Source organism: Lagopus muta, chromosome 3 (assembly GCF_023343835.1).
Source record: "Lagopus muta isolate bLagMut1 chromosome 3, bLagMut1 primary, whole genome shotgun sequence".
NCBI classification, from domain to species: Eukaryota; Metazoa; Chordata; class Aves; order Galliformes; family Phasianidae; genus Lagopus; species Lagopus muta.
This window is the reverse complement of record NC_064435.1, coordinates 85,998,367-86,025,360: the sequence shown is the minus strand read 5'-3', so window position 1 is coordinate 86,025,360 and position 26,994 is coordinate 85,998,367. Positions and strand designations below refer to the sequence as shown.

Genomic DNA, 26,994 nt, shown 5'->3' with positions numbered 1-26,994 from the left:
GTCTCAGGCTGTGAAGAGAAAGCGGCGCGGCCGGCGCTGCGGCTGCGGCCCGATTGGGAGTTGCGAGTGGGCCCTGAGCGGCGCCCGTCGGTGTGTGCGTGTGCGTGTGCCTGTCTGTGTGTATATATACACACGCGCGCGCACACGCAGACATATATATTAAAAAAAAAAAAAAAAAAAAAAAAAAGCCTCAGGTCCATTTAAAGTTGCAGCCGGAGCGCCGCGCTCATTGGCTCGGGGGGAGCCGGAGGAGCACACGGGGCGAGCAGCCCGCACCGCGACGAGTTGTGCCGGCGCCGCCGCCGCAGCCCCGCCGCCGCCGCCCGCCTCCCCGCGCCTCCTCCAAGATGTGAGGCGGCCCCGGCGCCACGGACCTGCAGGCGGAGGGAAGGGGAGAGCAAGGGCGTCGCTTTCCGTGCCGAGGAAGGGGGGGGGGTTTCGTCGTGACCATGTCTCGCTGAAGTGATTTTTATTTTGTATTTTTGTGCGTCGTTCCCTTCGCATACGATTTTTTTACCTTATTATTATTATTATTATTTTTTCCTCCATCCCCGCACCTCGGATTTATTGCTAGGAGGATCACATTGTGCGGGAAGAAAGTGGGATTACGGAGACCGCCGCGATCAGCCTCCTCCCCCCGAGGATTTTTTCGGTATTTTATTTTTTATTTTTATTTTTTTATTTTTTTTCCGAATCGCCGCGGCCGTAATTCATGAAGCAATCGTCCCTTTTTGCGATCAGAATTTGGATACCAGAATGAGCAAAGAAAGACCCAAGAGGAATATAATTCAAAAGAAATACGTAAGTGCCCGACCCCTTCTCCCTCTCGGTTGACTCTCCGCGCTTTTAGGAAATGGCAGCGAACGTCAACTTCGGGGCCGCCGGGCCGGTGGGGGCCGCGCTGGGCTGCGGGCAGCGCTGACCTCAGGTGACACAACGCGGCGACGGGGAGCGCCGACCCGCCGGCTCCCGGTGGGATCCCACCTTACAAACCGCCTTACGCCGGCGAAACCCCGGGTGTGCCTCCCCGGGACCCCCGCCCCCCCCTCACCCCCCCCCACCATCCACCTTCACCCCCCCCCACAGCAGCCCGGGGCCGGCGGCCGAGGCGAAGACATCCGCATTGCGGAGGGAGCGGGGCTGCCCCAGCCGCCGGCTGCGGGACGCGGGGCGGACAAAGCGGTGCGGGGCGGAGGTGCTCCGGATCCCGGCCCGGCGGGCGGCAGCGCGGTGTGTGCGTGCCGTGCCGTGTGCGTGCTCTCAAGTTGCAACTTCGTTCCGGCACACGCCGCCTCGGGTTTGTCTTTTTTTTTTTTTTTTTTTTTTTCCTCCCAATTTATTTATTTATTTCCCCCCCTCCTCACGCTTGTTCCCCCCCTTCCATTTTTATTCCTTGATGATTTTTTTTTTTTTTCTCCTTTATTTTCCTCTTTCATGTTTCCGTTTCCCCTTGTATCTCCCCGTGTGTGTTTTCCCTTTTATTGACATTCCCCGCTGCGGGGCGGGCGGGCGCGCAGCCGCCGGCAGCAACCTGTTGCCGGGGCTGTGACGGAGCCCCCACGGCTGTCGGCCACGCCGCCGCAGCCTCCACCTCCTCCTCCTCCTCCTCGCTGCCGCCGCCGCCGCCGCCCGGCCAGGTTCGCCCCGCGGCCGTGACGTCACAAAGGGAAGGGCCTACGCGCCGTGGAAGCTTCGTCGGTTCAGCGTTCCGTCGTGACGTCACGGCCGAGGCGGGGCGGGGGAGGGGGGGAGGCCCCGGGACGGCGCGGGGCGGGGGCGGCCCCAGGTGAGCAGGTGCGGGGCTGTGCGGAGTGATCCCGTGCGGCCGGCGGAGCGCTGCGTGGGGATAGCTGTAGGCCGTCAGCTCGCTGTGATGTGGCGGCCGGGCAGGTGTCACGCAGGGCTTTTTGTTGTCTGCAGGTGTCTGCCAGCTCACCCTCGCCGAGTCCAGGCTCGCCTGCTCGGTACATCCCGGGAAGCTGATGGCCGTGGCGAGGGGTGGCTGTGGAACAGAACAGTAACCCGTGCTGATAGGGCAGGGCACCATTCTGGGGTGAATGGACACCCCCAGCCCCACTAAATAGAGCTCCGTCGCATGGCATGTGCTGTGCTGTCGGGACTTTTGGGTATTGTCAGGCTGCTGCCCTCCTTGAGGGCAGGTCTGGGCTCTGCAGTATGTGTGGAGCAAATCCCAAAAGCAGAAAGGTGATGAGAACAATGGGGTGAGGGCCACATGTGGCCCCACTCGCTACTTTGCCAGGAGTGGTGATGAGAATTTCCCCAAACTTTGCATGGCCCTCACAACTGATAAGCCAGGAATGTGGAAATGCATGAATGCCTTTTTTTTTTCTTTTTTTTTCTTAAATTGCTGCTCCTTAAAAACACGATCGTTCTGTTTTTAAAAGAGCCGTGGCTGACTCATTCACATCTCGCTTCTCTCTTCACCCTCCTCCCTCTCAAACATCTTTACATATCAAATATTGCCTTTTGGCTCCAGCCTCAGAAAGCTGACAGCTTTGTAAAGCATCACCTGAGAAACCAGACTGCATTCAGTATGCACTCAGAATTAATAGTTCTTAAACAGGAAGCTTTGAAGCCTCTACTGTAATTTCACAGGTGTGTGTTTTTGTGCTGTTGTGGAGCGCATCTTCTGTTCTTCCCTCCCTCTGCCTCCACGTGTGGGACCTGTATGACTGTCCAACCTGCCTGCCCAGCTCTGCTGGCAGAGCAGATGGTGAAATGCTGTTGAGGAGTGGTGTCCTGACCGGTGCCTTGTGTGCCTCCTCCTTGTCCCTCCTGAGGTGCTGCAAGGTGATTCATGTGGCCTGTAAGGAGAGCCACCACAGGGCCAGTCTGCAGCATGATAAGCACTGCCTGCTTGACAGTTCTGGATGTGTAAAGTCCTTCATAGCCATATCCTTAGGGTCCTGCGGGCAGCACCCTTGCTGGTTATATCCCTCGTGAAGCTGAGTAGCAGTGCTGGGCCCTGGCACTGAGGCATAGGGCCTCCCCTGGGGCTGGAGCACAGTGACCAGACGGCAGCATCCCTGAGCAGGGGATGTCTGTGTGCCAGCAGGAGATGTATGTGTGCCCCAGGGCTTCTCTGTGGTGTGGGGTCTCCTCGTTCCCCACTGCCTGCACTGCCTCCCCCTGCCCCACACTGAAGGGAGTTATGAGCAGGGCCATTTCCTACAAGAAATAATGTAAATCCGCTGCTGAGTGAGGGCAGAGGCATCTTGGTTCAGTGTGCATTGTGTTTTGTTTCAGTATCTTTCTGGAGCCTTCTTGTTCTGGCTCTTTTTTGGACTGGCAGAGACAGCCCCAGCGCTGTACTGCTTCCAGCACTGTAACACACTGAACTCTTTTTTTATTTAGATACATCTATAACTTGAGCTCACGGTGTGTGGATGCTGGCCACTCTCGAGATCTGAGTTTGCATTCCTCTTAACCTCCTGCTGGCCTCTTGAGACTGAAGCATTATGTTGTGTGAGGCATGACAGCACGTAACCAGAAAACTAGTAATTCCATTTTTTTTTTTTTTAAATTTATAGCAAACATTTACATTTTGCTGTCAACAAACGCTCTGTGCTGAAATACCAATAGGCTCCTGCTCACTCTGACAGACTGCGAGCCAGAAAATGCTGTCCAGAGTGAATTATAGCGAATCAAGGCCCCTGTGAAGACTTTCTAATGTTCATTAAGCACTCTCACCTTCTCTTATGAGGCCTACTAAGCTGGTATTAAAAATATATTACCCGTACCTTTTCTGTAGATGTAGAATAACTGTTAATGCGATGCATGTTAAAGGGTGGTATGAACGGCAGCTCATTTTGTAGTGTAGCCGCGTTCCCTCCATTTTATTGTTTGATGAAACAGAAAGAGGTCTAAATTACTTGCCTGCAGCTATGCGCTGCAACAGCGGCAGCGATGGAACTGATCTCCTTCTGCAGCCTGGTCCAATATTGTCTCGTGTAGCTTTCGGGTTCTTGCTATGAGGCATGGCATCTGCTGTACAGAGACTGCTTGATGTGGTTCAAACTTTCTTCAAGACTTTTTTTTTCCCCCTAATTATAGTCCTGACTGTTAGATTAGCAGTGCATTTTTAACAGAATTAAAAAAAAAAAAGTGCATTTGTGTGGATACACTTTTTTTTTTAGTGATGATTATACCCTGCAGCTGATGGAGACCAGTTGATACGGTGATGACTCAGCTGTGGGAGCATTACATAAAGTAGGTCAATTTCAATATCCTATCAGCTGAAGCTAAAGAGACTCCAGGTTGAAAATTTGTATTTTGTGTATCACCAGTATTTCCTAGTTTGAACATAATTGGGAGTTGCTGAGGAGAATTTGTTTCCCCTCTTTATACTGTATGGTGACTGCATTCAATCAACTTGAACTTGGAGAGGGAAGGGGAAACACACCAGCTGCTTACATTTCTGAAGTTTATGGTTTGCAGCACTGGAGTGAAAGAAAGGCTTAAAGGTAATATTTTAATGCAGAGAATGGAAAAGCAGAGACACATTTATTTATTTATTTTAATGACAAGCATGCAGCTTTTGTGTGATTTAGCAGATGTGGAATTTGCAGAGGAATACATAGGTTGCTGCAGAATCCAAATTTGCATTTAAAACATTCAGTCCTTCACATGGCTTTTTTCCCAAATATAAATGTAAACCAAGTGTAAATAATGCATTGTTTGCCTTAGTGGGCAGACAGTCTGAAAACAATAGTGCTGATGGATTTGACTGCCTCTGTGTAAGATTAACAGGACATTAACTTTCAAGTCTAATAATGAAAAATTTCAGTGTTGCTAAACCTGAACTTGCCTTAAATGCTTCCTGATGCTGCTGGCCCTGAATGTCCCCATTCTACTGGGTGGTTGTAGGGATTTAGGTCTTCACTTTCATGCAAGGCCCCTTAACCTGCTGTTAGGAATTCAGAGAAAAGGACAAAATATACCTCTAGTATAATGGCAAAGTAAACAGTGGGATATGAAATGCATACACTTTTTATGCTTACTATTGTTTTTTATTTAAGTCACCCTTAAGTGGTAGGAAGCCACGGGGAAAGCTAAAAGCTACAAAATGCTCATAAAGTTCGAGTCTGGTATATGAGGGGCACTGGGCACTGAAATTCAGATGCCAGAAATAATACGCTCACCATAAGGTATTTGTTCCCTTAAATCTTTGGTGGGCTGTTACGCCTGTGTGCTACTGCTGGGAGTATTGGATGTGACCATTGCTGGTTTGTAGGAAGGAGGTTTTGTATGGGAACTCTGTGTTCGTTTGCTGGGTGGGTTTCCCTCAGCGTGTCGTATGAGTGTTTTCTCAGTGAAGCAGTAGGTGCAGGGCTTTAAACCATTTGCCGTTTCACTTGCTCGAGTTTCACACTTTCCCTCTTGTAACGACATCCTGTTCTGATGTTGTTCCTTCAACAGGCCAGACGAGGCCTGGTATTTCCAGCAGTGGGCTGTGGGAAAGGAACAAACCCTTTAATTACAGCTGGGAGGACTTGTTTGAGTGCACGCTGGCTCTCCTCCCTTCCTTGTACGCTTTTGTTCATCAGCCGCTTCCTTAGGCGGATGGATGCAGGGTCGAACGCTGTGCAGCACTGCCTTTAAGCTTGCCCCAGACTGGCTGTAGTCGTTGGCAGGCCCTGCTGTGTGGCTGTGCTGCCTCTCGAGGCTCCCTGGGCCACCAGCAGAAGGATCGTGTGCGCCTTCCCCATCTGCTCCCCTGCAAAGTTGATCGGATTAATTTATGCTGCTGCAGAAAGCAGCTCAGATGGACCGGCTTGGCTGGGTGTGGAGCAAAGCGAAAATGCTCGCATGGAAATCGTTCCACCCGTGCACGTATCAGATGAGTGGCATCTCCAGCATTTCTGCAGCAAATGTCTCATCCCAGACCGAGGTGTTGTAAGCCACATCCCACGGATTTATCTGGGGGAACAAAGCCTCCTTCAACCAGGCATAAAAACGGGCTTGTTTGTGTGGGTAAAAAAATGCTTTGAAAACAAAACGTTTTCCTTTTGTTCTGAGGTCTTTCCTATCAGGTACTTCCCTCGATTTGCTCTGCAAAAAGGCAGCCTTCGATCTGTGACTGTTACTGCATTTACTTCCTAAAAGCTAGAAGGAATGCAGATATAACATCAGGTTGAGAGACGGTGGTGTGCTGCAGTGCTCCGGGATGGCCTGTGGTATTTGCGTCCCTGTGCTCTGCTTTCAGTTCTTGGAGCGTGCCGTGCTGCTCTGACATCTTCTGCATGACGTGAGGTTTGCAGGAGACGAGCGTGTTTTGGCACACAGGCACTGTGATGACTGGCTAACGATACTTGCAAAGTTCAAGAATAAACCATGGGAGTTCGTTCTGACATAATCTACTAATCTTAGTTTTGCACTTTGGTACTGTTGTCTGAGCCAAGTTGGGATGACTGTATATCACAAGCAATTCATTTTTAGCTTTGCTTGCAGATTAGTACTGAACCAGTTGTGCTTTCAGATGAATAACAAAGGGAGTGATTTTGGAGAAGTTATCAGCTCTCTCCCACCAGTGTGCCTGTGGATGTCAGCTAAGTGCTGTTTTTAAAAGAGATTTATGTGAGTGGGTTTGGGTACATGTTCCCCAATACTCCTAGGCTTGATGTTTTTCCTCCTTCGCTGCCCACAAGAGCAGGGCTGTCTTCTCTGCCCTTTCCCACATCTGTATGTCTGGAGGAGAAGTGAGACTTTCTTTTCCCTCTGGGGGTTGTGCTTTTCACTCTTCTGGCTAAAAAAATCTGCTATGGCTTTGAGTAAACTTCAGTCTCTCACTACTTTGTGCTGCGTTTGGGGGAGTCTGAGTGAGAGAGAGAAAGCTTGTGAGGCTCCTCAGTGACAGGAATTTGGTTTCCCTTTGGCCCTGGGAACTGCACTGAAGCAGTGAATACCAGTTTCCTTGTGTTTGGGAATGGCCTGCACTTGTGAGAAATACAAAGAGGAGCTTGAAGATGTAAAGTATGCAAGTCAGTATTTTTTGAGGTCGCTAGTAATAAAGTGGACAGAAACCACAGCTCTCAGACAAGAGTCTGTCCAGAGCTTTGCTTGATGAGATACTTATCATTATTTTTATTAGTTGCTTTATTTAACATACCATTTTTTATGCTGTTCTCATACCGGGACTCTTTGTGCCACAAAAGTACCTTGTCTAGAAATTGCATTTAAAGTTTTAAATTGCTGTGAGTTACTGCCATATGCTTATGGCTTTTTTTTTTCCCCTTTTTATAAGGTGCCTGTTAGGCAGAGTAAGGGGGATTTAGAGAAGGGGCACACTTCCTTCTTTCTCACCTTTTTTATTTCACAGTTATTACTTTCAGCCAGTTAGTCCCATTGAGTTCTTTTTGGTACATCAAAGTTGTAAGCCAAATCTCTCAGCTGCAGTGTGCATGCAGAAAACCCTATAATACAAATTTCCAGCCCTGCCTGTATGCCAGATCAATTAACTTCTTAGCTCAACTCGGGCTGAAAAAAAATAGCTCTGCTTCTGTTTTGGTTTCAGCGATACAAAACTTGGTCCAGACTTTTAAGTTTACAAAACTCAAAGCCAAATGAAAGGAACGTTTGCTATTATTGTTTGCAAAGCTGACCGATAGCTGAGCTCATGTTATGTGCAGTTCCTTTTTGGGTGACGTTCCAAGCGGCTGGCCGTAATGGGAATGTTTTTCTTAGGAGGATGACATAGATGGACGCCTGAGATGTGGTTTGCTGATTGATAGTTGCTCTTTTCCCTTCTCCGAGCGTGGTGATAATGATGAAAATTCTCATGGCCTGTTGCCATCGTGCAGCCTGGCTTTCTCAGACCAAGGAACATCCCTTTCGTTTTTAGATAAAATGCAGAAGTTGATGTGTTAAAAGCTGTACTAGACTCGAGTGGGATTATGAGGACAAGGAGGAGGCCTTTCTCCTGCTGAGACCTTTACGTTAAGTTTGAGAAGCTTTTACCAGTGTTAACTTTTTGTTAGTTACTAGACATGTAATGGGGACAGTGATATCACTTTGTAGAACAAGAGGCTTCCTGTTACTTAGAAGCTGGAGTTACAGCATGTTACAGTGACTGTAGCTCGTGAATTATTTATAACATGGAAGAAATAATGGTTGTCCTAATGGCAAATGATCTCGAAGCTGGCTTTTTCTGTCTTCAAGTCTGTCAGTGATGTCCTGAACTGACAGAAAACGACAAAAATAAGTAGCCATAGAGCTCAACTGCCCTCTTCTACGATCCTGTTCTCCCTGTCTGTGGTAGGAAGGTTCTGCACCAAGCTTTTGCGTTTTGCCTTTAGTAACAGCCTTGTGGGTGTGGAGCCCATTGAGCTGCCCCATGCTCTGACTTTATGATTTCATTATAGCAGCACTACACTGGAAGGAGCAGCTTAGCTTCCTCCTGGCTGCCAGTTCCCCCTCTCTTCTCCTGGCCAGCATTTGTGCTGGGTAATATCTCCCACCACAAGCGCTGGGGCTGTACCCATGTTAAGACCAAAGTGACCAAATAAGGTTGAATTTTAATGTGGGTTTGCTAAAATTGCAGTTTGTGAGATAGTGGTAAAAATACTGCTGTGTTGGGGAAGGTGTTGCAGGGATGCAAATGAGGTGGCAAGGGAGCAGTAGGATTGCTTCTGTTAGCAGTAGTGTGAGCTTATGTGTGCTGTGAAATGATGACTAAACAGGAGTCGGGATACGTGGTTTATTTCCTCGCAACCAAAATTAGCATTGCTTATCAGTTTTAAGCATTGATCAGGCCTGCGTTTTGCTGTGTGATCCTTCTGGGAACATCCTGCTGAATGTTAAATATGGTTGGAAGGAAGTTGGGCCACACTGCTGCAAGTGAAGCTGGAGATGGTTGTGTGTGTTTGGTCATAGTTGTACCATAATCATTTCCAAAGTGTTAAAATATGTTAGAAGAGGGCTCCTGTTATCACATGTTATGCTTGCTTAGATGGGATTTGACCAATTTAAAATTGGAACAATGTAAGAAGGAAGGGGAAGAAAATGAAATTGTTAACTGTGCTACTGGCAGCTGAGTTTCATTGTTAAAGGTGGTAGAAGAAGCATGCTCAACAAGTGTTCCTTGTCATTGCTTTGGTGTGCACCTATGGATGCAAACAGGTGCATGCATGTGCACTCCTGCATGGGAGCTGCTTCCTACAAACACCTGCCAACAGAAGGGAGCTCCTCCAGAAATTCCCCATGGCTTTATTTGCTTTCTCTTGTACTACTGAAGGATGAGTTCTTGTAGCTTTTCCTGGTAGAAAAACGGACTGTCTATTGCATGTATGGGAGAACTGAAATGCTAACATGTTTTGTCCCAGACTCCCGAATAGTGTGAGAAAGCTGAACTGTGTCCAGTGAAGAAGTTATAAAGGCCAACTCTTCCTTTACCTGTGTGATGTGGCATCACACACCTGTTCCTCACCACTGAAGCTTACACTGGGGACTACAGGTCTTTCCTGCGTGGTATAGCTCACAGTCTTTTGACCATATCAGTGTAACCAAAATCACCTGTCTGAAGAAGTGATTATGCCAGTACTCCCTCTCCTCTCTTTGGCTTTGCTGTGGATTAAGAGGATGTGGATGGACACCCTAGCTTTCGATCCAGCATGGCATTGTAGTGTGTACCCAACTCCAATATAGGAATACTTTCAGTGACACCAATTGAAGTGTGTGGAGCTTGCGAGTTAAGCACATGCTGAAGTGCTTTTCTGGACTCAAGATTTTACCATTCCTGTTTAAGAGTGTGTCTAAGTATTTGCAGGCTGGAATGTTCACTTTTTTTAAGAGCTTTGTAGCCATGTAATGGTTTTAATGGCTTTACTGGATGTGGTCTGCCTGTTTGATGTGTGTGTGTGTGTGTTAACAGTTTCATTTTATTTTCTTCTTCCCAGTGTCTCAATATTTTCTTCAAATGTAATCACTGTTCTTTGTCATCTGTTACTCTTAGCATCATTATAGTGTACGTTTGTGTATAATGGTGTTTTTTTTATAGTTCACTTTTTTTTTCTTCTAATCTCATGCTTTTTTCCTCTCTCTCACTTGTGTGTATTTCTCTGATGGGACTCCTTTATCTATGTTTTCTGAGGAAATTAGCTCTTAACAAAGTTCCTGCCATCTCTTTGCAGGAAAGCAAGACTCTGCCACTGCAGTATCTTCTTTCTTTTCCTGAAGGCCAAAGGGGCAGGCCCTGAGCAGATCCTGCACTTCATTCGTGGGGCAGCTCCATGGGAAATACATGGGAAGGGGAAGAATTGCACTGCCTCTGCTTGTCTCACAAGCTTGTGTGCACAATTTGAGCACTGGTTATGGAAAATGCTGGCTGCTGACTGAAGTTATGCAGGGCTCAGCAAACTGAAATAGGCAAATACCACAGAGGAGAAGGAGAACATGGCCCCACTCACCCCCTTTTACAGCAGCTTCATAAGCTTTTGGGAAATCAATTCCTGCTGATGAGAGCATTCAGGAAAAGGCAATTTCATAGTTCACATACATTAAAGCTATTATTTATAGAACTTTAACATACGTTCTCTTTCAGTCAGGAGCAGCATTGTGTGGCACAAGTGAGCAGTCCTAGAAATCAGTGCTCCGCTTCCCTTATGGAAGGCTTTTCTTTGCAGCCTCTGTTTACCCTTCCAGATAACTAATGATGGTTAGATTTCTCCCAGGCTGAATGGCAGACCGGTCCCAGTGATTTCTGTGCCCTGTTGCTTTGGAGGGCAGGAATATGATTTTCAGCATAAATTTGTTAAGAAAAATACAGGCTCTGAAAGTCTTCTGGGTAATATAATTTCTTTATATTTTACTTAGATTTTCATTATAATAGCACTTTAACTGGCTCCTGTGAAAGCTGGTGGCGTATCATCTGCTAGGAGAAAATGTGTTTATGATGTAGGTAATCATTTTTCCCCCTCACAAGCATCTTTTCTTATATCCTTGTTGATTCCTCTTCCTTTTGTGGTGTAATTTTAAGCCCATTACTCTTGCAGTCAAGAATGCAGTAAAACTAATTCCCTGTGGGCATTTTGGAAATTACCAGTTCACTAATTTGGATGGAGAAGAGTGAAGGGATAAACTGTTTTTTCTTCTCTTCACCAACTTGTCTCAGATCCTGCCAGGGATGAGTCTGTCATTTTCTCCCCTTAGAGACAGCCCATCTGTTAATGCAAAATATCTCTTGGTCTGCCCATGCCTAATGACTGCTCAGCCCGTTCTGCTGGGGTCTGTTGCCCACTCTGAAGGGGACTGGGACCAGCATTCCTGTGTGCACACCTATCTGTGTAGCCTGCTTTCTCCCTGGCATAGCACTGAGTTGACCACAGGGATTCCCCAGCAAAGCTTGTTATCTCTCAATAAGTTTTTCTGAACATGCTTTTGCTTCTTTCTTTTGGTGATGCTGTTGTTCCCATGTAACAACCACATGTAGTTACATGCTACAGCTGGAGGATTGTCTGGACATCAGTGCTGCAGAACCCATCTTCTTCATGTGTGCTCTTTTCAGAGGCACTTCAGAGAGTTGCCTTTTTCATCACTGGCATATAGAAACATGTCTGCAACTACATTTGGAACTTAGGAAGCATGAGTGTGCTCAGTTTTGGAGAGCCCACCTGCCCTCCAGTGTTGTTTGTGAAACCAAGGTTAGTGTCACGTGAGAAAAACGGCTGGGATGTAAATCCATGGCCAGAGCCCTGCTCGTGCAGAGTGCATCTAGTCCCATGCTCCCAGTTAAGTTCTACTTCTGTCCCTGTCTTTAGCCATCTCAGCAATATCTTTGCTGCTTTTACTTTTGTTTTCTCCTATGGTCGTATTATTCTTCTAGTCATGTTTTCAGAAGGTCATTTACAGCTTTGGTAATGGGCATGATAGTTAGCAGAGAAGTGCTTCTGCATCTTTCACAGTGGAAAAATACTTCAGCTTCCTATACCTTGGAAGAAGACTGTCAAGATATTTGTTCAGACATGCTTTTGAAGGTATGCTGATACTCGTTCTTAGCTATCTTGTGTATGGATGATTTATCACCGTTCATTGGTTTCCATGGAGCAGTCAGTCACGTCTGTGATGAAGGTTATCCTTTTCCCTTAAATGGTTTCATGCTATTGCTCAACTTCTTCCTTCCTCTTTTTCATGCTCCTCAAATTTTCAGATATTTTTTCCCATGAGAAAGACCTGGTATTTTAATCAGGAACCCACGTGTTGCAAAGCTGAAGCCGAACAGCTTTGAAAACTCATTATTCTGTGGAAGAATGCCATCGAGATAGCCAGTGGATTGGAAATCTGGAAAGCTTTCTTAGTGATTAGATCATCTCCTTCAATGAAAGTGGGGATCTTCAGTCAGTCTGAGGGAGTTAATATGTCGTTTAATTTCGACACACATGGACAGTGTTAAGCCTATGTGGACTAGATGGAAGAAAAGGAGAAAATAGTAGATGATCTCTTGAGGCAGTCCTTTCAAACAAGAATTAATATCTGATAAATTTTTCAGTGTTTAAGAAAGAAGGTTGAAAAGCTGGCGTTATTTGACACAAAGGACTATAGAACCAACTCTGACCTGTTGTTAAACTTGAAATGAGGGCAATGTCTAGTCAGGGCAGTCTTGCTCCTAGCAGTGCTTCTCAGGGCTCCTACAGAAGCTGTATATAAACATAAAGCTGTCAAAAAAAAATGGTTTTCAATGTGTGTCTTCCAGATAGCTGTCATTTGCATGAGTCTTGTTGCTTTTTTTTTTTTTTTTTTAATAATGAAAGTCAATTTGGTGGTTTGTTCACATGGGAAGTCCCTAGAGAGAAATGAAAAGTATTTCCCCAGTGATGTGTCTTTTAGGTTCTTGAAGGTGTGAGTATCAACTCTCAGAGTTACCAGTAGCAAAACCTGAGCTGTCGTCTTGTATCCACACATTCTGTACTCGCAGTATATGCCAGAGCAAGATGTGTTGTGATACAGCTTCACTAAGTGATGCTTTCCAGCACCTGACTTGCCTAATGCTGACCTAAGTAAGCTGTCCCAGCTCACTGTACCGGCTCGAAGCTGGGCAGGTGAGCTGTTCTTCCTGTAGAAGGTTCCTGTGCCTGGCTTTGGCTGGGCTGGGTTGAAGATCTGCTTTATTGTCCCTTATGAAATGTTACCTCTGCCCGAGTGTTCTTGGCACGGCGAGTCGCCCTGTTATCATCTGTTTAACTTTGTGGTGTGGAGCAAATGTTACTAGAACTTAACAGTTCGCATTTGGATGACTATTATTGTTGTTATAAAAGTGGTATAAGGTTGGTTGCTCACTGATTTATGCTTTCTGGCCCTCTTCCAAGACAAAACTAACTTCATTACACAACACTTTCAGAACAGTACAGAGTTGTCCATTTATTTCCTTCAACTGTTACCAAGCTGACAACTTGCCTTTGGAGGGTCATATATTCAAAAGGTGCCAATTGGATCTTGCTTCATTTTAGCCAAACGTGGCACAGAGCCTGAAGTTCGTTCCCTTGCCTTGATTTTTTTCTTTTTTTTTTTTTTTTTTTTTTTTTGTTAGCCTTCTGTTCTCTTCACCCCTCCTTCCACTTCCCTTCCACTCATTCCGCCCTGCTCATAATGCTGAAGCCCTAAGAACTGAGACAGTGCCACAAATGAAAGGAACGAGTTTCTGTTGTTGTTGCTGCCTGTAATTATGGTTTCTCTTAATAAGACATGAGTTTCTCTGGCTATATCACTTCTGCATTGTGGAGAAACAGAGGGGTTTAAAATGGTCACTGGAAAATGTTTTTTGTCTTGCTGCTTCTGGTAACCATCTCTAAGCTATGTGCTGATTTCCAAATTATTCCTTGTGACTTGTTTTCCTTCCCCTGCTTCTTCAGCACCTTTACTGTAGAACTAGTCAACATTTGGAAGCCTGAGGGAAGTCATCATCATCTGGAAGTCTGCATATTTAGCTGAATGATCTGCTAGAAGGAGGAGAAACGCGGAAAAGAGAAACCACACACAGTATCTGCCTGTGTACTCTTTCAGATTAGGAAGTGTATTTCTGCCACGGTGCCCAGAAAACTGATTTCCTTACGCTGGGGAGCTGTGATGACAGCTTGAAAAATTGTTTGTGGTGGTGGGATAGCACCTTGCATTCCTCTCGCTGCTTTATGCAACTCAGCTACTCATTTTGTATGCCTTTGTGTGTTCTTGGAAAAGTATGTACTTTCATGGTTCGGTCTTAAATAAGTGCTTTTAACAGCTAAGCAAGATGAGCTGAATATTCTCTTTTGCAAACAAAGTCTGCACAGATGTTAGCTGTATTTGCCCAAGGTCGTGTGGTGCAGCTGTAGGAGAACTGGGGTCAAAATGGAAGCCTATAAGCGTGCATCGTCCTTGTAGCATGAGCTGTAGACAGCTTCATTTGGATCCTCTGGCCTTTCTTTTAAAGATGATGTAAGTGCAGTGAAATAATTGAGTTGCAGTTCTAAAACAGTGTATTCGGCATATGAGAGCTCCTTTCCCATTAATTACTTACAAATGTCCTTTTCTAACTAATTCCCAAATCTTTTCTCACTTCACATTTACGTGCCTGTAAAGTGGAAAAATAATGTCATCGGTCTCTAAGTAGATACTGCTATTTAATGTGTCAACATGCATGCTTAGTCCCAAAAGAATGGTCTCTCAAAATGTGCCTCTGTTTCCTCCAAAGGTCTCTGAAATTCGATCTGATCTCAAGATGGGCAGTTTTGGTTGTTGGTTTAAAAGCTCGCTGTTTGTGCATTCATTTTACAGAAGTTTGTTTTATAACTTTAATGGGCATTATTTCTTAATTTCACTTTGTTTCCTACTTAAACAATATTCAGTAATTACCTGATTCACTGCGGTTGTGTGCAAATGAAATGACAAAATCTGTTGTGAATTAGCAATCAATATGAAATCTGGTGTCAATTAGCAATCAATGTGGTATCCATATTTTTAAATGTTATAAATTGCCTATTAGGGCTAATTTTACAGGGCGTCTCTATCTCAGTTTGTAATGCAATGCAGACCATTTTACAATAATGCCTAGGTTAACAATGATAGTCTTGCTGTATTGTGCAAAAAAGGCTTCTGTGCAGACCCAGCTGGGTTTCAGGCTTAATTCATTGCTCTATGGTGGGATCACCACAGCTGCTGTGGGGCCTTTACAAATGCAAAAAAGCTGTCAGTGTTTGTTTCATCAGATGCATAAGTGATGAGGCCAAGTTGAGGAATCCATTCCAGCGCGCGGTGCGCATGCTGTAGGCATTGTTTACAGAATTAGTGTCTTAATGCTTTAAAATACTTGGTGCTTAGTTTGCCTCGGAGCAAAATATTTTAGGAGTAAGATCGTTTGGGGACCCTCTTTGGCCTAATGCGATCGTCTGCCAGTGCTTGACCTGACTCCAGCGTGTGTACGTGTCTGTGTGTGTGTGTTACTGTGCTGTACCTGGTTTGGTTGTGAGTAATTTGCTTCTCCTCCTGCCTCGTGTGTGTTGGTTTTTTTTTGTGCCTGAACTTTATTGCAAGCAAACACAGTTAAATAATTGCAGAGCTTTAATGCAGGGTGTTTTTTCTTAAGCGTAAGCAGGACGAGTTGCGCGCGGTCTCCTTCAGCCCCCAGAAGTCAGAGCGTTTCTTTGGGCTGTCAAGGCTTGAACAAGGTTCCTTCCAGCCAATTAGAGGGTAAGGCTGATTGGTTTCAGAGGGTGCCTCTTAAGAATGCAAGGCATGCCCATGCTGTGGGGCTGAGCGTGGTTCCTGCACCAACGCGAGCCTTCTTTGCTCGAGGCCCCAGGAATGTAATGCAGAGCAGAGCTTTTGCTTACATAATGCCAGGCTGGCTTTTGGGGGGGATGTGGGGGCTGTTTGGTTCTGAAATCGGTTCTCCCTGCAGTGTTCATGTGATCTTTTTGTCTTCGTTGCAGTCTGCTGGCTGCGTGCGTGAGGTTTCATTAGGGCACACCACCGTTGCCCGTATCGTGTAACCCCACTGGTAATAGGCATTGCAGGAATTTTAACTAATGCGCTGGTTAAGCCGTCGCCGCTATGATTTTATTGAATGTGCTTGCAGCATGGAATTTTGCTAATGCTGCAGTGATCTGTTATGCAAATTGAATGGAAGAATGGGCTGGTGGGGATTTGTTTTCTGCGTATTGGAGACCCATCTTTTTTCCATTTGGAAATGAAACGAGTTAAATAGTGCTGGGGAAATGCTCACGCAGCCCTCAGCTCCCCGGTTGGGGAGCAATATTGTCATCGGCGGGGCCAGGCTTGATTTGTGGGGAGGCACGTCTGTCTGCAAACGTGCTCGCTGCCTGCCAGGGCTCCAGTGGGCATGTGCCGGGCGGGCTGAGCAACGTGAGTTTGGAGCAGCAGAGGCACAGCCGTGCACAAATTAGATTATGAGATTTATTCTGGCTGCTCGTCATGGCTGGGCAGAACCGCGGTCGTGCTCAGCTCTGCTGCTGCAATGCAGGCAGATTCCTGCGCTGGGCAAATGGTGCCTCGCTCAGCGTGCGGCTGGTAGCATCCCTGTTAGTTGGTGAAATGGTGCGGGAGTCTGCTGCTGGTGCAGGCCAGGTTGTGCTCGAAGCTGCCGTTTCTGGTGTGCTGGATAAGCTTTGGCATGGGCTGAGGCTTTCCTGCTTTCTACCGGGTAATTGTCAGGCTTTGCTTATGGACTACAGCAGAAACAAAAATAAAAAAATGCCGGTGAGATTTTATGTGTTGGTTCTGAGGCGCTTTCGTTTCATAAGGGAATTTACATGAAGAAATAAAAAACCACTGCAGAGCTTTATTTCAGAAGGAATGTCACGCTGCTGTGAGTGAGCTTGAGTTGGAGCTGCTTCACGGGAATGTATTTTAAACAAAATGAAATCATCTACAGTATAATTTCTTCTTTAAAAGCATGTATTGTTGTATAACAGGGCTTAAAAAAACCTCCAGTTTTGAGCCAAATCAACTTTGTGGTTTCTCGTTGCCCTTTGGGTTGCTGGTACTGTGCCAGATTGTGTTGCTAAAGAAAACACTTCAGTACTTCGCATAGCCCTGGGTTTAGCTGCCCTGAAAAATGCAGGAGTAATGTTTTAGGTATAAGAAGCGCTTCTTAAATTCTTTATTATGATTTCCCTCTGCTCTGATATGTTAAGCCACTAATGAGGAAATAATGGAAATTAGGACTCAGCCTTGTAAAAGCATTGGCAGTGGAAGTACCCTTGTCAGCATTAATGCTGATGCTCGCTATGCCCATGTCTGGAATGTATTTCGTCATACGAGGCCATGTTAAGCAATTGTCCCCTTGTTGGTGAATTGGTTCTTGATGGAGATTCAGAAGAGCTTGTTTTAATTAGGCTTTGTTTGAAAATGTGGCTCTATCTACTGATGGAGGTAGGTGTTACTTCCCTGGGGGCTCATCCCAGCGCTAGCTCAAAATTGCTGGACTCTTCGCTTTTAAGCATACTAGTTCTCCTGTCCTGTTTGTATCAGATAGAAATGACTGTGTAGCAAAGACTTAGTATGTTATCTTAGGAAAAAGTATAATAAAATACCATGAAGAAGGGCCCAGAAGCAATATCTCAAAACACCTCTGGGAAGTTGGAGTCCAGATGAGGAGCATGGAGCTCACGGAGTGTCACTGACTATTTGCTGAGGCTCTCCAAGCAACAGATAGATCTTTGGAAGGTGGTGCTGAGCCCAGGAAGCACCCATGTATGCTTTCTGAGGTAAGACGTGGGTTTTTTCTCGAGTCACTCCATCACCAGTGTGCTGCCCCCCTTTCCTGGCAGTTAAAACATAGGAGGGAGAGCGACTTGGCTGACAGAAAGCGTGTTGATACGAGGCTGCTTCTGACTGTACTGTAGGGCAGTACAAAACAAACTCTGAAAATCTTTCAGATGTTTTAATTAAAAGTGATGGAAGTGGAGAATTAGAGCTGCTTCTGTGCTAGGACGGCGTATTCAAACATGCGGCTTAACCAGTCAGACTGCAAGGTGGAAAATGCTAGAGATTGTGTATCTGAATTAAGCAATTTTAATTTGGTCTTTCATCTGTGTCATTACTGAGGGATATCCTGCAGGCTGGTTTAATGAACTCAATCTAGAGGTGTGTAGAGGCACATCTCTTTGCTTGACAGCAGCAAGATGGCATGCTATGACTGGCAGACATATCTTCAGCTCGTGTAATTGTCTGCTCTTGTCATCTGATGACAAATGGAGTGATGATCATATTAAACAACAAAAAAGTTCAAAGTAACACGAAGGCTCTGAATAAACTCCTGGAATCAAAGAGGTTCTCACATGACAGCATGTCAGCATGGGTATTTTTAGCCAGAATTAATGCAGCTATAGGAAACTCCCCTCCCCCCAGAAGCGTGTCTGCACAAAGTGGGGATGCAGGCAGAATTTGTAGCTGAAATTCCCCGCTTCCTACAGGTGTGGGAGCTTGTCTTGTCAGCTCCTGGCTGTGTCACATGTGTGAGTGAGGAAACCGCCCCAGGTTAGCAGTTTGGAGAGGAGGAAGAAAAAAAACACAACTTAGCAACTAAAGATAGTTTGACTGGCAAATCTTTTTTTCTTTTTTTTTCTTTCTTTCTTTTGGAATGAGCCTCTTCCAAAACCAGATGCAATAAGGATGAGATCATGCAGAAAAACTTCATCAGGATCTGAGCATAGTTTGGAGTTTGGCAAATGTTTTTGAGGGAAATAGAAATTCCCTTGTTTTCCCCTTTATCTGTTCAGTTCTCCATCTGGCCATGCGAGCTAATGTGCTGCTGTGCATTATGGTGTGAGGTTTGAAGGTCTGCTGGAGAAACTGTCCTTGTGATCAGGATGAATTTAAGCTTCCTATTAAGAAAAATACTTTTCCTTTTGTGAATAACACGACTCTGCAGACAGAAACACCCTTCTGAAAATCCAGGAAAGTTGTTTTGAAACCAAATGCAGCTTTATTGGGTAACAGGAGCTGCAAAGTCAAGAGCTATGGGTGACGGTGGCTTTGTTTCCTTTTTGCTTAGGAACTGGGGCTGTGGAAGAACCATGGGGAGAAAATGAGTGATACAGAACACAGAGAACATCAGTTTTACTCACTTCTTAGCCCTTGAAGTTGCACTTTGTCAGGCTGGTATCTTGGTCAGTTTTAATTAAGATCCCCCACCCTGCCCCTCTTTATTTTAGGTAATCTTTCTGTTTTCTGACAAAGAGGAAAAAAATGTTTTCAGCAATTAAAAATCCACATACGCTACATCATGTGGACAGAGGAAAAATTTCTCTTCCAAATGCAGCACCTCTTCATCACTGTTCTCCAGAAAGGCTTTTTTAGGGCAGCTGCCCTGGAGCCGGGTGCTGCTGCTGCAATGGAACGTGGAGTTCGTGGCAGCGCTCATGGCAAGACTCGTTTTAAATACAGCCTTTTTCCTTCTCTGCAAAGGCTTTTTTCCATTGTTGTGTTAGTAAGTGGCAGCAAGATGCTTTGTCGTCGCGATTTCTGAAGTATCCTTCCTTTATTTTTGTATTTGAAATTTTTTACTACGGCTCTGCAGAGGTTTAATTGCACTGAGCTCAGCGCTTTGCACATGTACACCTCATTAGCTGCTACAGCTGGGACTCTCAATTTTAGCAAAAAAAAAAGTGGTCTTAGTCAAAAGAGTGCCTACATAAAAATAGCACCGTGCTACTCAACAGTGAAATGTACGTGAAATATGTCACTTAACTAAATCTGTGTGCATTAACTCTCCTAATGCGTTGACAGAGCTTGTTTTATTGTCCCTTTTATTCTTTACATGGTACAACGTCCACCTTCTGCACAAATTCATGTAGTTACAGTTCCTGCTTTGCTACGAGTATGAGTAAGGCCGGATCTGTATCAAGAAAATACGCTCTGTTAGAAAGGTTAATTTTAATTCTGCACCTGGGTTTGGACACAGCTCATTTTCTTGAATGTACTATAGTGTTTTCCCACACAGAAGAGAGGCCAAAGGGTTTGGTTTTGATTGATGCTTTTTTGAACGCTGAGGAATCCCGAATTTTAGAATTGTTGTTGGGGAAAATGGTTCGATTTGCCATCTGAGCAACAAAAAAATAGTTCGACTCTTCTTGCACTTGTACGTTTTGATGTGGAGGGTTGTGGAGTGCAGGTGTATCTGGCTTCCATGTTGCTGATGAAGCTGTGTTCTGAGTCTGAATGTACTATCTTTGCTCTCTTCTCTTTTAGTAGAGATGAAAATTAAGGGGTAGGGCTGATAAAGCTTGAAAAAGACATGAAGCTAGTTGGCCTTCCTTGCTTCTTTAATCCAATACCTAATTTTTTGAAGCCAGAGTTGCGATACAGCATTTTTCACCTAGAGGGTGGTGAGGCACTGGAACAGGTTGCCCAAGGAGGCTGTGGATGCCCCATCCCTGGAGGCATTCAAGGCCAGGCTGGATGTGGCTCTGGGCAGCTTGGTTGGCGACCCTGTGCATAGCAGGGGGTTGGAACTGGATGAGCATTGTGGTCCTTTTCAACCCAGGCCATTCTATGATTCTAAGATTTGGGCCACTTAGAGGTGACAGGGGAGATGGAGAAGAGGAAAGATGGAAGTGGCTGAGCTCATGCAGAAGTTATGAATTTTCTATGAGGTATGTTATGGGAGTAGAGGATGGCTCTATTCTGCCTCTCCCAACAGCAAGGGGAAGAGCTTGCCAGCTCCTAAATCTTCTGTCTTCCTTTTGACTATAGAAAGAAAACATTTGGAGAAGATAGAGTTGTTGTCTTCTGAGGCACTGGAAAGTAGTATGTTTGCTGGGATAAGCAGGCAACTACACTACATCTCAGCAGTGATTTCCATATAGTTTTTAATCTGGGAGTCATTCATATGCGAGCTAGTGTCCTACACAAGGTGGATGCTGTCGTTAACTAGCTTGCCAGCACACGGTTCAGCACTCTTGGTTAGCATCACTCATCAGCCACTTGTGTAATTGGCCTGTGTTGCTTAAAGTGATTGCACAGTATCTTTCAACTGAGCGGCATAGACCTGGAGGTAGCTGGTGATGAGGGAGAAGGAGGTCTCAGTGAGATGAGATTGCTTGGCCTCAAAATGACCATCTGGTACATAGTGACAAGAATAGATTGCAACCAGTGCTGCAAGCACTTGTCGTAAGTTTTAGTTCAGGGCTGTGTAAACAGATGTTAGTCTGTTAAGTAATTATTTGATTCCTAAAAAGAATATGCTGTACCTTTTCTTCTTTCTTCTTCATCCTATCTCTTGTCTCAGCCCTACGCAGAAATTCTCTTTAACAATTTCAGTGTAAAAATGCGTCTCCAGACTTCCAGGCGAGGCTTAGGGAATCCTTAGCCCTGTAGTTGATACATTATGGTGTATCAACTGGCAGTGCCTTCCATCACTTCCCAGTATGTAATGTGTAGATATTTTGGGGGAGGAGGATCTTTCCTGTTGACAGCACTATTTAATCAGAATGTCAATAGCTGGTAAGAAGTGGCGTTAGGATTAGTCTGTGCCCTGACCTGCAGAGCACGGGTTGAGTGCCTGAAGGATCTCAGCAGTTCAGCCAAAACACCTCTGCTGCCTACTTCAGTGTCATTTGTAGAATTTTGAACTGTGTGCTAAGGAAGAATAAAGTGAACATAAATGTATTATTGCTCCTATTATAACACTTCAGTAGGATAAAGAGAGAGAGAGAGAGAAACTTCAATAGCTCTGACGATAGCCTGCCAGAGTAAATGTTGGCTCAGAAACAACTGTGGTAACATAGCTTTTTCTATAAATCTGTTTGCGTTAAGAAAGTAGAGCAGGGCCAGGCTGAGAAGTGAGTTTCCTTGTGGTGGCTCTTCTGCAGCCCTTGGGGCTGAGCAGGTCAAGCTGACGACCTGTCGGCCTCCCCACTCGCCATAGTGTTTGTTTAGCAAAAAGGGCTGTCTGTGCAGGAGAGATTTTGCACCTATACGTGGAGCTTACTAATAACATGGCAAAATAAATCTAATAGAAATTACGTGGTCTGGAGGATGCGGGCTGCCGTGTGTCTGGGTCTTTGCTATCTGACATCTGGCTTTGCTTCTGGATTTGTGGGCGTGAGTTCAGCATTTGTCTGGTCTTACAGCTAAGATGCTCTGCTGCTTCTAGGACTGTATAAATAGAGGGGCTGTTTATAGGCAGCTTCTGAAATACAGGGGGAAATGAACATTTTTAGCATTTTAATTTGAAACACGTGTGTATGTGAGTTAAAACCTTATTTATTTAGTCTCTTTTGGGATCAGAGAGAAAGAAACCATCTTATTGCATACAACCCGTTCCCAAACACTCTCTGCCAGTGGCTGTGGGGGTGGCAATTACTCAAGCCTTGCTGAATGGGAAATTTACTCCTACTTTTCATTCCTTTAAGCGAGTGGTGGAAGGGAGAGACATTGGAGTGTTCTTAAACCCTTCCTAGCACCAGTTTGTCCAGCTCGAAGGTATTTAAGTAGGAGAGGAAGGTGTAATCTAAAGGTGGGAAACTTGCCTTGAGAGGCTATCAGGTATAAAGGTAAACTGGAGACTGCTTGATCTTAGGTTAAATTGTGATTGCTGCAGCAAATGATCTGCTTCTTTCTGCTCCCCTGTAGGGAGAAACCAAAAGACAGCTGGAAATAAACCAGGTACAGAAACAAGATTGGAAACAAATATTTGCAGTAGTCAACAGAAGTTGAATGGGCTTGGACCTGGCCTGAGCTAGAAAGGAAATATAAACATTGATTCTGGAGATGCCTTTGGTCTTGGATCTGTGCATCTGTTCAAATTTCAGTTGTAAGGTGAGATCTTCCTCTGGTGGAAACAGGCAATTGAATTTTAATGGACCTCTCTACATTCCTTCACTTGGGATTCTTTGCTCCCTGCCCCATGTGCCAACTGTGTGTAGGCAGTGCTGTGACCATGTCTGGGGAATGTGAGTGAGGATGAGGTGGAAGGGACAGCTGAGAGATGCCTATGCATACAGAAAGAAAATACATTGTAAAATCTTTTCAGGTGGAGGATACTTAGTAAATATAGATGGTTAAATCTTAGCATCATAAAATGTTACTGTTTGAGAATCAACTGTAGCAGAGAGCATTTGTTGAATGGACTGTTGTGGTATTGTTTAATTTGTGCAACACCCCTTCCTAATAAAACGTGTCAGTACTATTCTGTGTTAGTTTGGTTTCCTGCCTCTCTCTTTCTTTTTCAGCTTTCTAGTTGGAGACAGGATTACGGTCCTGGGAACCTCTGTTTTGCACGTGTCTGTGCACTGCTCACGAAAAAGCAATCACTGTAACTCATAAATATATGTGCACTCATCCTCCAAAGGCATATAAAACATATTTGAGCTATAAGGCTGTACAAACATTAAGCAATTGTGATGACGACATACAGACCACAAGGGAGAAGCTTGACTGGCTCCTTCTCTTTATAAACTGGAAATGTTTGCACGGCCTTGTTGCTTAGCTCAGTTTCTTTATCGATAGATAGGTAGCTAGGTATAAAAGATTTGAGTGAACCACTTTCTTGAGCTTTATATAATATTCTCAATCATAGATTCACCAAGGTTGGCATAAGACCTTTAAGATCATCTACAACAATTCACCTACCGCCAATATTGCCCGTTCAACCATGTCCCTCATTACAACATCTAAATGTTTCTTGGAGCCCTCCAGCAGTGATGATTCCACCACCTCTGTGGGCAGCTTGTTCCAGCACCTGACCCCTCTCTCAGAGAACTATTTCCTGACATCCAACCTGAATTTCCCCTGGTGCAGCTCAAGGCCTATTGCTAGTTATGCAGGAAAAGAGGCTGACCTTCAGCTCCCACAGCTTCTCTTCAGGTAGCTGTAGAGAGCAGTAAGGTCTCCCCTGAGCCTCCTCTTCTCCAGACTGAACAATCCCAGCTCCTTCCGGCACTCCTCATGAGACTTGTGCTCCAGACCCCTCATCAGCTTCATTGCCCTTCTCTGGACATGCTCCAGAGCCTCAATGTCTTTCTTGTAGCAAGGAGCCTAAAACAGAACACAGTAGTCAAGCTGCAGCCTTATCAGAGCTGTGTACATGGCATTATCACTTCCTGCTGGCAACACTATTTCTGATCCAAGCCAGGATGCCATTGGCCTTCTTGGCCACCTGGGCACACTGCTGGCTCACATTCAGTGACCAACTCCCCCAGGTCCATTTCCTCCTCACAGTCTTCCAGCCACTCTGCCCCAACCCCATACTGATGCCTGGGGTTGTTGTGGCCAAAGTGCAGGACCCAGCACTTGGTCTTGTTGAAGTTCATCTTGTTGGCCTCATCCCAGCCACCCAGCCTGCCCAGATCCCTCTGTAGTTCCTCCCTACCCCCAGGCAGATCGATTCCTGCCAGCTTGCTGTCATCTGTGATCTTACCGAGAGTGCGCTCAATGTCCCTGTCATCGGTAATGATATTGAACAGGACAGACCCCATATTGACTCCTGGGGAGCACCACTTGTGAACGGTCACCAGCTGGATGTGACTCCGTTTGGTACCACTCCCTGGGCCCGGCCATCCAGCCAGTTTGTTCTCTAGCAAAGAGCGTACTTGTCCAGGCCTGGACCTGCCTTTCATGAACCCATGCTGGCTGGGCCTGATTCCCTGGTTGTCGTGCACATGCCGTGTGATCTCCCTCAAGGTGATTGCTCTATAACCTTAACTGGCACTGAAGCCAGGCTGTCAGGCCTGGATTCTGCTTACTACCCTTCTTGTAGATGGCAGTTGCATTGGCAAGCCTCTAGTCCTCTGGGACCTCTCCAGTTGACCACAAATGCTGAAGGATGGTGAAAAGCAGCCTGGCAGTCACCTCCGCCAGCTCCCTCAGCACCCTCGGGTGGATCACATCTGGGCCCATGGGCTTGTGGCAGTCCAGGTGGAGCAGCAGGTCTCTAATGTTTCCCTCTGAATTGTGGAAGGTTTATTTTTCCTTGGGTTGCCCGAGCAGGAGGTAAATCCTATCCTCTTGACCAGCTTTTTAGTTTAAATTCTAGTTTTCTAGTTCTCAGCTTGCTTCTTACAGCTGAGCAAAATTTCATTCTCACTTTGCTGAGGTTCTGCTGCTGGAAAGTGTGTGAGAAATGCTGTGTAGCCTAAAAAAGGTGCCTGTGTGTTATGTGGTGCGAGTCACATGCAGCTTTATGATCAGCCCATTCCTGTGCCAGAAACAGCTTCAGGGAATGTTGGAGAGTGTGTGGAGTGAAGCTGGACGTGATTATGGCCAGAAAATATATTGCTGTGTTATGAGAAAGGCACAGAGATTTCTTCTTTCAGTTTTATTTTAAAACCAAATTTCAAATTGATTTTTCTTTCCTCCCTTTTATGCTACTTCCTTTCTTGGATTTATTTTATTAGACCAGAGAAGGAAGCAGATTGTTCCAATTTCTTTTATCAATTTTCTTTCTGTATGTTTTGCATGCTAAAATGATTCTGCAATACTTTCCCTGCAAACTGCTATCTCTTTTTAAAAGCGACGACTGCAGTAAAGTTTTGTAGCGTTCCTTTCCTTGTCCTTTGATAATTATGGAAAAATTGGTTTGCCAAAGCCAAGACTTCATTTAGGTTCAATTAATAAGGAAATGTTGCTTACAATTTTGTGAATTTGAGGTTGTTTGCTTGCACAGCTTTAGGCTGGAGGGTATAGCTGGGCTGAGTCCTGTTCTTCAGACAAAAGGACATGTTGTTCAGGCAGAATCCAACTGCGTTGTTTCTACAAGCAGTCAGAAATTACATCTACATAGCTGAGAGTATGTTATCAATTAACGTCTCATTAAGTGGAAGATGTAAGACCGCATGTCGTATTATCTGTGACTTCCTGTGGTAGAGATGCTGAACTTCATTTTGCCTATAGCAGCCAGATGGGGTTAAGGTTGGGCCTGATCATGTATCAAACAAATAAGAGCCCTGGATATTTCCAAATAGAGCTGGAGACTCTTGCCTCGTTGTGCAATTGAGAGAAGAGCAGCTGTCTGAAGAGTACCACCTACCTACCATATGGTGAGATCTACAGCGTGCCATAGGTTGGGAAAACTTGTTTACTTGGTTTTGTGGCACGTCAAGGCAGGAGGAATTTTGTCCTGCGAATTTGAAGCGGCATTTGATCTGCTTGTCCTTTCCAAGTCTCGCAGGGAAGTGTGACTGAATCTTTAATTTCCCTCGGGCACAACTGCCAGAAATAACTTGTGCAGCCTTCCAGCCCTGGGGCTGCCCCTCTAACCCAGTTCCCTGCTCACTCAGGTTACAGCCCAGCAGTGGCTGGGTGGCTCTTTGGATTGGACGAGCTGAAGCAATACCTGGGCCCTGCTGACCTCATCCCTCCCCACTCTGACTGCAGGACTCTTGGGTTGGGCCAAGAGGTGCACCTGACTGGACTGCACTGTCAGTTGTAGTGGTTTTCTTCTGGTTGTTTTGAAAAATGTTAGCCTGTCACCTCTTGTATCCATGGAAGGTGCGTGTCTCACTTGGCAGATCTGATGAATGCCTTAAAGCAGATTGTGGTCTCCTCCTTTGGAGAAGGTTTTGCTTTTATACCATTGAATGAAAGTAGTGAGAGACAAAGAGCCTGAAAATTGTCACGACTAGTCAAATGAACTCATGAGAGCAGTTATATTGACGTTTGGTGTGTGCTGTTTGGGTTGACTTAATGCTTGCAAAATTGATAACAGCTTGGGACTTTGCTTTCTCTGAGATCTGCTTCCTTGTAGCAGTTGGTTAAAAAAAATTGCGCACTGTTCATTCACTTTTTGTTTCTGCTTAAACAGTGAAATGTAGATTAAGTTTGGGTGTAGAGCTGTCTTGGACAAAACCTTGTACAACGTCATAGCCTGTAAATTTAATCTGTAGTGCTCTTCAAGCACATAATGGAAAGATTTAAGAGACCAAAACACTATGCATTTTCTAATAGAAGCCTTTTCTTTGTAGTGTACAAAGAATTGATTCCTTTCAACCTGCTAAAACAAGCACAACTTTTGTTCTTCCAACTTTGGCAGCTAAATGAAGGTGC

At 45.3% G+C, this 26,994-nt stretch overlaps 1 protein-coding gene across 1 annotated transcript in view; it reads left to right on the top strand.

Moving 5' to 3' along the window:
* Positions 1–251: 251 nt before the first annotated feature.
* The window catches only part of JARID2 (jumonji and AT-rich interaction domain containing 2), a 202,837-nt gene continuing 176,094 nt past the window's right edge, over positions 252–26,994 (top strand). The window contains exon 1 of the mRNA XM_048940166.1: positions 252–801. Within this exon, the coding sequence (XP_048796123.1) occupies positions 757–801 (45 nt within the window). The 5' untranslated portion in view covers positions 252–756. The remainder of the gene's footprint in view (positions 802–26,994) is intronic.